This window comes from Ochotona curzoniae, unplaced genomic scaffold (assembly GCF_017591425.1).
Source record: "Ochotona curzoniae isolate NIBS_2020 unplaced genomic scaffold, NIBS_Ocur_1.0 contig_4501, whole genome shotgun sequence".
Lineage (NCBI taxonomy): Eukaryota > Metazoa > Chordata > Mammalia > Lagomorpha > Ochotonidae > Ochotona > Ochotona curzoniae.
Genome location: NW_024466307.1, coordinates 3670916 through 3683031, shown reverse-complemented (window position 1 = coordinate 3683031; position 12116 = coordinate 3670916). Strand labels below are relative to the sequence as shown.

Below are 12116 nucleotides of genomic sequence, written 5' to 3'. Positions count from 1 at the left end.
CCAAGAGCAGCACGGCTGTTGGGAAGCCTGGCATTAACTAAAGACCTTCCTAACCTGCACAACCGCTTACACACTGCTCCAGCCCTGCCACTTTAATTAGGGCTCATTTTACCACAAAATCATACAGTCTTCTAGCCAAAATGCTGCTGCTCCCAATCAACATGTAGACCTGCTCTACTCCAACATGCCGCTGGTAGTTCTGGAATGTTCTCAGTGCAGAAGAAGCGAGAGAAACCTAAAACACCTTACCGTCCAGTTGATCCACATAGCAGTACACATCATAGGTCTCGTGGGGTGCACGGAAGCCATAGGTCCTGACCCCCTCCTTCCCCATCATGTCTCCATAGCAGCCTTCCCGGGGAGTCCGGATCGGGTATCTGGGGGGAGGGCGGGGAAATAGGCGGCTAGTAAGTGACTCAACTCACTTCCCAAGCATGGACTTAAAGCAGCCTGCAGCCCCAGCTCTCTCACCTGACAGTCTGATCAGAGAGCCAGCCTGCATCACACTGCTCAAAGCCGTCTTCATAGGCAGCCAGGAGCTGCTCCGGAGTGGCTATGACTGCCCCGATCTCCACACAGGCCTTCTGAGCTGCCTCGAAGTTCAGCGTGTACCTGCTACTGGCCGCCCTGTAGTGAAATACAACCCCTGCAGAGGCAACAAGCAACAATTACGAGGCAGGCTCCAAGCAGCTGCTGCACGGTGCACAGCTCCTCTTGGGGACGTTATGTCAAATTAGCTGGTAACCCATAACAGTTTCTGACTTTTCCTCTCTGACCTGATCCTGGCCAGGATTTGCTGGTTAACATGTAAAGTTAACAAGAAACGTTTACCAAGAAGTCAACGGGAACCAGTCGGCAATCCCAAGGAGTGAATGGCAGTCAGCACTAGAGGAAATAGTGAGACAACCCCGGAACCCTGTGCAACCCAAGGAACAAGTAGGCTCTGCGGAAGGCAGAAAAAGGGCAGGAGACCATTGGACCAACCTCACTGACTCCAGAACTTCACCCGGGGCCCTTCCCACTGTCTACTTGTTCACTGGTCCCATGAAAATATTTACAAATGTACTTCCTCCAGATGAAAACACCAAGATATTCACTTTCAGAAACTGTTGTCACTGGCTTGGGGTGAGCAGGAAGATTTGTTCTAATTCCTCTTTTGTGCCCTAGTCACACACATGAGCCTTCAGGTCCTTCCCCAAAAAGTGAAATCCGATTGGTCTGAAGATCAAATTATAAGGAGTTCTTAATGCTGGGCAAGTTACTATGGATTACCCACATGTTGTACATTTTTTACCCTAAACAAGGCCTGAAATGAACTTCTCCAGACCTCCCAGAGTCGAAGCCAGGCAGCCTGGTGCTTGCCTCAAGATCTCTTAGTGGTGGTTTTGAGCTGTGTGGCTGGGCTCAAGGAACCCAGAGACAAGGAAATAACAACAGGGGAGTGGAGGTTTGGTTTTCTCTCCCTGTTCCAACAGGAGAGCTTCCATTTTAAACTGGAGTAATTATCATGACTCATTTCTACAATCCATCGGTGGCAGCCAACTAATATGTGAATGACGCCTCTGTGATATAGAAATCATGGCCAGTGGGGCTCATGAGAGACTTCCTTGAGCATCCTGACATTCTAGATCACCTGCTCTTGTCATCGGGAATGAGCTGCTGTCTCTACACTACCAACCACTTTTCTCTTGCTCCTCCTACTCATTTCTGGGGATTGACAACAGTCTTTCTGCCACAGCCTGACTCTGGTTCTTGGGATGCCCTGGAATGTGTTCCTCTTTCAAGGCAGGTGTGTGCCCAGGAGGCACCTGCTAGGCAACAGTGGTCACCAGAGGCAAGCGCCTAGGACCAAGGTGAATGCCAAGAACTACTCAAGCTCACAAGTTGCACTACTCACTCTCCCATTCCCCTTTCCCTTTTTCTGCAACTCAGAAAAAAGACTGTTCCATGAGAAACAGAAATTATCTGATGTCAATTTGCACTTTTTCGGGATCTCTCTGAAAGCAGCAGGAAGTACGGACAGCACTGACTGGTCAGGACAAGGCAGCATACAATGATCTCTTGGGCTTAACTGGTTATTTGAACAGTTGTACATTAGTGTTAGGTTCATCAGAGCTTTCAATAGTCTTCTTGGTAATTAAAAATCTTCCACATGCTCTTAAGATTGGCAGTAATGGCCCTCAAAGGGGCCTTCATGACCAAGGTAGGGGACATCAGTCTGTCTAAATATCCACAACTGTCGCAATAATTTGAAGACCACATGCGGCTAAGGGGATTAAGTGGAGGATTTTCCTTGTTTCAGAAGGGGCAAGGGGCAAATCCACTGCTAATTCTGTAATGACGAAAAATTGCAAGGAGTTGTTAAACTCCTTTGGGGATTTTTAAAATGATATACATGAGGAAAAAAGAGAGAGAACAAGAGGGCAGCTTGCAGGCTAAGTACAATGAATGATGAAAAGGCTCAAAGCGCCCAGAGGATTCCGAGGATACCTGCACGTGGTGACAACAGGTCTGCAGAAGGCAGCCGCTGGAGCCAAATGGAGAAAGATGCTCAGAAGGTTAATTTGTTGCAACTGAAATTCAAAGCATTTCCTTTTGGCTACACAAGAAAGGGTTTTAATAAAACCCTTTGTGTGTATTTCTGAAAGGTAAATGTTTTATAGGGAAATGGAGGGTTAGAAGAAAATCTGTTCCATCATGTCTGGGTTAGCAGTTTTGCTTAATAACTTGCCAGAAAGCACTGCTTCCAAGCTCTATGGCATGACGGGTGTACCCAATTAAAGCAATTTTTCTTTGCTTTGTTTCCCAACTTAAATTCAAGTGACACGTAAACCACCACCACAAGAAGGACAAAACTAAAATGTCTCATTGCAAATTCAGTGGATTACAATGATCGATTAACCTGAACACTCTTCACTGGGGCTTGTTTTGATCCAAGCCAAGTATTTACTGAGTCCTTGCCTTCTTTTTAAGATATTTTGATATGCACCATGGTATTTACTAAGTATCTTTTTTCTTCAATGTGAGTGAAGATAAAATTTACATTTCTTAAAAGTAAACCTAAATCTTTTAGTAATCATACTAAGAGAATGGGGAAAAAAGAAGAGATCAAATACTGATGTGTCTCAGTACTATGTGCATGTCTGTGTGCACACGGACTTGTGGAAGCATTGACATGAGCTTTTATCCCCGTGAAGAGTCCTCTCCGACTGCTTTCAGCAGCACCACTGTGCTTACCAGACTCTTCCATGTTTTGGGGCATTCGTTACTTTCAGGATACCCCACTGCACTTTAGTATATTGAGTCAATGAACTGACCGCCCCGAGTCAGTCACCTGCCTTCACGCTAGGAGTATTTCTGGTGAAAGCTCTGGCATGTGGGGCAGATGCACACTCTCCCTCACTGCGGAAACCCTGAACAACAGTCCTGGAGTCACGCCAGGCTGCCTCTGTGTGGAGTCGCCAAGCCTTACCGTCCACTGCCAGTGACACGCTTTCTTGGGTGTCTTCAATCCCGTACATGACGTCACAGCGGTACAGGCCAGCGTCACTGGCCCGCAGTTTGACCATGGTGAGGGAGGCGTCGCCCACATCCTCGGGGTGGGTAGGCACTGACACTCTCCCCTTGTAGTCCTGCCCAATCTTGATGCTCCCATTCTGTGCCACCAGAACAGTAGTCTCCTTCAAATCTTTCCCACTTTTGTCCACTTCAATCTTGGACCATTTGATGCGGAGAAATTCACTGGCGTTGTCAGTGGGTGGTAAGGTGGGCATGGTTGAGAAGTGACAAGGTAAGCTGACTCTTCCTGACAGGGAGCCCCTGACAGGGGGGCTGTTTTCCACTTTGACTGTAGGAAAAAGAAGACAAAGATTAGCAGCCCCCAGAAAACCTACTGGCAAATATGTGAGACTGGGCCAGCACTGTGGCATAGTAGGCTAAGCCATTGTCTGTAGTGTGGGTAATCCCATATGGGCACCAGTTCAAGTCCTAGCTGCTTCACTTATGATCCAGCTTCCTGCTAATGCTCCTGGGGCAGCAGAAGATGGTCCAGATGCTTGGGTCCTGCGTCTACGTGGGAGACCCATGGGAAGCTGGATGCTCCTGGCCTTGTACCAGTCCAGCTCTGGTCGTTGTGGCCATCTGGGGACTGAACCAGTGGATGGAAGATCTCTCTCACTCTTTCTCTCTCTCTCCCTTCTCTCTGTAAATCTGCCTTTCAAATAAACACAAATGCATCTTAAAAAAAAATGGGAAGGGAGCCAGTTTGGTAATTGTAAATGATTGAAAGTAAAGTAAATGGAATCATTGTGCATAAAGAGAAAGGCACACAACTTAAGTGTTTCATTTAAAAAAAGACAGCAATGAACAGTGCTCATTTCCATGTACCGAAGTATGGTACTCATTTTAAAAGTAACTGCTTTTGTTTTTAAAGAATTATTTATTATTCTCATTGGAAAGACAGAGTTCCAGACAGAAGGAGAGACAGACAGAAACATCTTCTATGGGCTGTTTCACTCCCCGAGTAAGCGCAATGGTGGGAGCTGAGTCAATCCGAAGCCAGAAGCCAGGAGCTTCTTCTGGGTCTCCTACGTGGGAGAGAAGAGGAGCCACCTCAAGCATCCCTCATTCTTGTCTCCTCTAATGTCCTTACCGTACCCACCATTCCACTCACAGGGCTGAGTCCTCCATCTCCATGCCACCCCCAGACACAAGCTATCCATTTCATGTTGCTCAGGCTACCCCAAGAACAACGACCAACTTGCTGCTACTCCTGCATGCCTGCAGGCAAATATGAGTAAAGCAACCAACATGAAATTTTAAAAACTTTTATCAATTCTTATCTTTTATATTCTGCAATTCTTCAGGGGTTGTTATTGTAACTGGGATAAAGTCTAGCCCTTCCTAAAGTCTACAGCAACAATATGGAGAAATAAGGTAACATGCTGGTGAAGAGCACACAGCCTTGGCCCAGCCACCTGCTCTGCTATGCACTGGGTGAGGGGTGTTGTGCAAGCAACTTTGCCTTCAGCGCCTATTCCTCTGTGCAACATGCAGTCAATGAATTAATGCTGAGCCCTAAGCACAACTCCTAATCTATGGGGTGTCCCACCAAAGGCGTAGATGCTGTTATTTATATGAGCTGGCCTTTGCATATCTCTCTGCCCATATCTCCTCTCTTCTGCGGTCACTTGTCTCCAATGACAGTGACTTTCCTGTCACTCCATGACATTTCTTTCTGACTTGGGGCCAGATTTAGTTGACTGGCTTCTGCACAGCTTTCTCATCTCAGTTTAAATGTCACTTTCTCAGAGAAGTCTCCTCAGTCCAGCCACTCTCCTTCATCTTCATTCTTCTCAAGTCCCCAGGTTTTTTGTTTACTTGCTTATCATCCAATTCAAATAAATTCAACACTGATTTTTATGAAAGTCAGAATAAAGCATGATTCATCCAATGGTATTACACCTGGCAAAAGAAGGTACTTGGAAAACATCATTAGTAGGTAAATAAGTGAATGGGTTGCAACGGGGAGGGGACAGCTAGAAAGATGGATGAATGGAAGAATAGGTCGATGGATGGATGGATGGACCGGTGGATGGATGGATGGATGGATGGATGGATGGATGGATATGAGATTGATGTGTAGATGATGGACAGATACATACATGGACAGATGGATAGATGGGGAATGGACAGATTGATGATATAAAAAATGATACTTAAAGTCTGAATCTTGAAGAATGAATTGAAGCAGAACCACAGAGAACAGGAGAAGGTATTTCATCTACTTCGAGTAACAGGAAGTACAGGTGGAAACCCAGGAAAGGTCAAAGTCTGGGACCTGAAGTACAAGGTGACCGTGAGCTTGGAGACGGACACTGAACAGAACAGAGCCTAGAGGCTCAGGGCAGTGTTGGGCTTCAGGTTCTTTGACCAAGTTCCTTGAATAGCTACATTGAATACGGAACTTGTCTCACCCTAGAATTCCCACCAGGTAGCTACAAAATCTAAAGCTTAAAAAAAATAGCCCATGTGTATTTCCCCAGTTATTTAAAAAAGAAGAAAAAAAGCAAAGAAGGAAGGGGAGCAGGGGCCAGCCCCGGGCTGTACCCTTCTCTCTATCTCCTTGATGCTCTTCAAACTTGAGACTCGCTTTTGTGTTTGTGAATCTTCAGTGATAAAGTCAGAATTCTAAAATACGCTCAGTGCCATTTCTGAGTCTTTCTGCATAGGCCAAAGTCATCTGAAAGTCCATTTGACCCTTTGGCATTCTATTCACTATCTGGCTCTGATTCACTTACTTAAGAACACTGTTTGTAAAAAAGGTTTATTTTCACTTATTTAAAAGGCAGAATTACAGAAGGAGAGACACAGACAGACAGCTGTCCCATCCACTAAAACCCACTGGTTTCACATCAGCAATACTTACACTCAAAGTTGTCAGCACTGAGTAGTTACTTAACTCTATCCTGGTGGTTCATGCTGTCATTCCCTCCCACCCTACTGAGGCTTTCATTGCAATTAGCACCAGAAAGTGTTATCATGCTCACCTTGACGTAGGGCATGAGTTGCTATCATGGCTGAGCACATCCATAAGATGCTTTTTATATTTATCAACATCTTGTCCTAGAAATGAAAACACACAAAGTAAATCACAAGCATTCATGCTTCTGGGAGGTCAAAACAAATAACCTGTTATTTGTGCTTTGTATGAACTAAGAGTACAGAGAAAGTTCCTCTTTGATTGTCAAACCAGGAGGAATCTTGTAACAGGAGTTGTCTCAACACGTTAATAATTACTGGTATAACTCTCACCTGATGCCATAGTTACAAAAATAATTCCAAATATATGACAATATAGACATGTGTAATAGCCACATCTGAATGGGCCACAGGAAGAACTACAGAGACCAAAGCCTACGTAAGGAATGGGCACAAAGGTCCAGGGGTGAATAAAAGGTCTCCTCAGAAACAGGACACTGTCATGGCTGGAGCCAGAGAAGACGAAGATGGGGAAGATGGAGTGTCAGTGAGAGATGCTGAGAGAACGAAACCCTCATCACAGGTGAGGCGGGAAGGGACCCACAACACTCAAAGAACATGGGCCTCTGCAGGCTTTCAAAGGCCTGCACAGACTCCATTGGAGGTCTAGCTGGCTGAGCAAACAAAATAAACATATTACAAGGAGCTGTTAATTACAAAAGAAATAAGGGCTTGCTATGAGTCTTAAAGCAGTTCCAACAGTTCCAACAGCTCAAGAGTAAAGAATGAAAGAAAATACCCTGTCCTCAGTCAAGAAGTAGTGCCTTGGCAGTACCACTAAATTATTGTGCAACTTCAGGGAAGATGTTGAGCCATCTGGGTCTCAGACCAGTCCCTTCTAGCTAGAATTTTTGTGAAGCTGCAATTATGAAGAGGATAAGTACCAGTGTCAGGGGCCATTTAGAAATCAGAGCCAACCTCAGAAGGTCGGCAGAAGATTATTTGGTCTCCATAGTTGTGCCCTTCTTCAACAGTTTTACAACTATTCTACAATGGCCATTGTTGGATGGTTTCTTAACAGTCAACTCTCCTTCTACTGTTTAACAAACTCTAGTTTGATACTAGTGTCTACCCTTCTCTGTGAAGCCAAGTACTTTAGAGGAGACCTGCTCAGTCCCAGGGGATAATCCTGACAATCCTATTTCCTTTATCAGGGATTGGTTAGTTTGAGAAGGGTAAATGGTACAACTTTGGCCAAGGACATGTGAAGGAATCTCTGCTGCTGGAGTTTAAAAGAGACTCCTGTGTAAAATGTACTCACCACAATAAGAGAAAAATGGAAGATATTGCTGCGTTTTCTTCGCTGGACATTGTTGTGATGGATGTTTAGTAAGCAGTTATAAAAATTTTGTATTCACCAGTGTATAACTACAGCTAATGAGAAGTGATCAGAAAAGATAAGGTTGCTCTCATCCATAGAATGTAGAACTGTTATTTCACCCAACTTAGTAATGTCTGCAATATCTCCAAAGTGTCGGGTTCAGACCCTAAAGGAACAAACCTAGATGAAATGTATGGCACTTGTCAATGCCTTCCTTTCCTGCTCAGAACACACTTTGTACCACAGCCCCTTAGGAGCATAAGCAAGTAGGCGTAAGTCACATACAACAAATGTTTTCATCAGGCCAGCTGAGCATCTACCGTGACCTAGTAACAGGTGATGTCTGTCACTATCAAGAGTGTCAACTCTCTTCACAAAACCCAAGAAGGTTACCCAAGGCACATGCTCCAAAGTCTAACTCTTCATGCCACACTTAATGCTTATTAAAGTACCTTATTTTTTTAGGGATGGGAGAAAGCAGTTCTCCATTTGCATAGGTATAACCAGTATTCTCATGACCTGCCCCAGGACATCTGCTTATTAAACACTAAGGAAGGAAACCAGGGAATTACAAATATAAGCAAGAGATTGCTCACAATTTTAATACTTTGAATAAGATGTATAAATATAATTGGCTAAGTCACTGCAAGTTAAAATTTTACAATGCTCACACTAAGTCCCAAAACTGTAACTTCTTTTGAGAAGCCAGAAAATCTGACATGCTAAGGCCCTACCTGCAGCTGGCCCATTGCCAACCAGGACCAACCTAGCAGTGGCCTCTCCCACTGGGTCCATTATTGCCCCACATAGCCTTCTAACTATTTCCTGTCCACTCACGGTCCTTTATTTATCTAGGTTTCAAACTCCTTCATTGAAGAAAATAATTTCTCTCTTTAGTAAATACCCCCTTTGATTTTCTTGACTTTCACTGTGTCGTTGCCTCTTCCTTAGAGCCCATGGACATCCATTCTGCTTTAATGTTCTTAAAGTCATACTCAAGTCCTGGGCTGTTCAGATGTACTGTCTGTCTCCGGCATTCGATGTGATTCACTGAGAAACATTGCAAAACCTCTTTCTCCATTTGGAGCACTACTCCCAGCCCCTGTGTCTAGTCTTGTAAACACCAACTCTGAGTGCTAAGCAGCCCGTCTGCATGGAAAGTCCTGGGAGATAGGAGAGCCGGCCTCTATATTTAGCCTTCTGTGCCAGTGAAGTCAAGGAGAGGAAAAAGTCAACAGACTATTGAGATACAGCTGCCTGCGACTTTGAATAGACAGATGACCCAAGGGCACCAGGACGCCTGTCCCCACGAAGTGTCTGAGGGAGGATAAGGGCCGCTCAGGAATGGACTGCCTCCTAGAAAGGAAGCCAAGGTACTGTTGGGCAGGTACTTAGTATTCTTCCTTGATCTTGGGGGAACCCAGCTGAGCTGGGGGTGACTTAAGGACTTAGACACAGCAGTTTTCTCTACCAGTCTGCTCATTAGTTACCTGAGACAACAACTGTCTAGGCTACAGCATATCGTGGGTGTTTTAATTACTGTTTCTTTAATGATGAACGAGGCTGAGCAACTTCTCAAAGAACTGAAAGACGCTTATGGTTCTCTCTGACGCTACCTGTGAGTAACAGAAAACAGGGCGATCTTTCTTTTAGGCAGGGCTATCTTTTCTTTTCTCTCTTTTCTTTTCTTTCTTTCTTTTAATCTATCAAGTTATCAGCTCTAGGGTGGGCATTCAGCACTGGGAAGCCCCCGCTCAGGGTTTCAGAATGCTTAATCCTGGCTTCTTTGCTTCCAGCTCAGCTCCCTTGGCGGAGCAAATGATGCCCTGAGTATTTGGGCCTCCACAAGCCATATGGGAGACTGGACAGATGTAAATGGCGTATTGTCATTCGTTCAGGCCTGCCAATGTTTTCTGATTTGGCTACTGGGTTTTGTACTTAGCTTAGAATAGATTTCTCTACCCTTATTTAAAAAAAAATCCTATGATTTCTTCTATCCATCAAAAACATTCCTTGTATTTCATATTCATTCTTTTGGTCTTTGCAAATACGGACTCACTTAAAAGATTGTGACACCAGAAGTCCAGAAGTGGTGTCTTAGCTTTTTCAGCTGTTGAGTCCAGCTCAAATTTTGATGCCAAGCCTGGTACTTATTCTACTGTGCCTCTGGTAATATTAGATCAGTCATTTCATATGAAAAAGATTAATATATCTCCTACCATATGACTTATTATATGCATGTCATTGCATGTAATCTTATTCTATCAGCATAAACACCTCCTAAAACCCTTAAAAGAATGAAATAGGATGTCTGTGGATACAGAAATAGAAACAAATATAAACACAAACCTACATTTGTGTCCTTTTATAAATGATGGGTCTATCCAGGGGAGTTTCAGGAACTATAACTGGTGAACGCATTACACAAAGAATCTTTGTGCCCATTGGTGAATTGCAGCCGTTGCTGGCACACAGAGTGCTCAGAACTTAGCAGCGCCTTAAAACCATGAAATATATATATATATCACATCTAGACTACATGAGGAAAAGAGGAAACAGGTAAAAAGTCAGTAACCCAAATGGAGCCTGGCAAGACGTTTATCTCTGCCTTGTGCTTGTTCTGATTCCAAGTCAGAGAGAGCACATGTTTTGTGCTTTCTGCTAACCTACAGATCCATCCAACAACCACACGTTTTCTCAGTGCTCAGGGTGGTGATGGCTGCTGAGTGCCCAATCATTAACCAGAAAGCACTCAAGCACAACAGTGTAAGGCAAGCAGGAAAAGAGGGCTATATCTTTAATCATCTATCGCTTTGAGTTAGCTTTGTAGACCCTACCCAAGCCCAACTGACCCGTATGCACATACACAGGAATCCTGGAACACAAGGCCTATCCTGCTTCACTGTGTGTGTGTGTGTGTGTGAGAGAGAGAGAGAGAGAGAGAGAGAGAGAGAGAGAGAGAGAGAGAGAGAAACTTGTCTGTAAACACACATAAGTCTAGAATTCTTCATTTTTAAAAGCAAGAAATACTTATGATGAACTTTAAAAAAACCTTTCTTTTCATCCAGTAAGAAAAAATTGTTTGAACTCTTCTGTAAAGCCTAAGCGACTAAGATACATCCCTCTTTCTACCACCCACAAGATTAAGGGCTGAAGGTTTCCTGCTAGAGGAAGTCATTGTTCAATCACTTTGGAATCTACTGGAACATCTTGCAGAAGTAGTGGGGACATGAACAAAATATTTCTTTCTTTACTCACAAGTCTGAAGCCAGACTCTTTGAGACCAGACTAGTTGCTCTGACATCCGCAGCCACACAGCACCTCCACTGCAAAATGATCCTGTCCCCCAACCTAACTGTTGCTTCCTTTGCTGCTCCTTTCAATCACTAAGGTTTATAATTACCTGCTTAGTTACAGGCAGTGAGAAAGAAAGGGGAGCGGAGATTGAGAAAGCTCCCTATAGCTGAGGCTGGACCAAGCCGACACCACAAGCCTGCAGCTCCATCCAGATCTCCCAGATGGACAACAAGGACTCAAGCACTGAGTCTACACCTGCTGCCCTCCCCACTTCCCGCCAGGCTATGCACTGGCAAGAAGGTCCAGGGCAGGGGACAAGAAGGCCCAGGGCAGGGGACAAGAAGGCCCAGGGCAGGGGGCAAGAAGGCCCAGGGCAGGGGGCAAGAAGGCCCAGGGGAGGGGGCAAGAAGGCCCAGGGCAGGGGGCAAGAAGGCCCAGGGCAAGGGGGCCTAGAACGCAGGCACTGGACTCTTTAACACGCTCCCGAATGCTGGGAACCACTATTTCTATACTAAACACACAATATCTGCTTTGGAACTTGGTAAGAATATTCTCACACTTTACAACAATGTGGGGTTTTTACAAAGAGACAGGAGGAAAAGAACAGATCAACTGGAGGTGGTGACAGGGAGTTCATGAAAAGCCGGTTCCAAGAAAGAAGCAAAGAAGCCACAGAAGTGGGGGCAGTGTTGGGGCACAGCGGATGAAGCCGCAGCTTTGCCCCAAGCAATCTGATGTTGTCTGTGATCCAGTCCGTCAGCTGTCCATCCAGCTTCCTGTTAACGACCACTCTGGGGGGCAGCAGCGAGGGCTCCAGCACCTTGGGCTCTGCCACCCACCAGCAGGATCAGGATGGAGACCTACGCAACTCATCAGGGCCGCCCTGAGTCAACCTTCTACCCTCCGAAATGAACACTGTGACAATTCGAGATGATCAAGCTTGCAATTGGCGGGGAAA

At 45.0% G+C, this 12116-nt stretch overlaps 1 protein-coding gene across 2 annotated transcripts in view; it reads right to left on the bottom strand.

Annotated features, from left to right (window-relative positions):
• VCAN (versican) overlaps positions 1 to 12116 on the bottom strand; it is an 88268-nt gene that overhangs the window by 72988 nt on the left and 3164 nt on the right. The window contains exons 2-5 of one of the 2 annotated variants that reach the window (XM_040986000.1): positions 6549 to 6624; positions 3473 to 3847; positions 472 to 646; positions 250 to 377 (exon numbers count right to left, since the gene is read on the bottom strand). In XM_040986000.1, coding sequence (XP_040841934.1) covers positions 250 to 377; positions 472 to 646; positions 3473 to 3847; positions 6549 to 6618 — 748 coding nt within the window. In that variant the 5' untranslated portion in view covers positions 6619 to 6624. Of the gene's footprint in view, positions 1 to 249; positions 378 to 471; positions 647 to 3472; positions 3848 to 6548; positions 7052 to 12116 lie in introns of those variants that run through there. The other variant, XM_040986003.1, reaches the window with a different exon arrangement.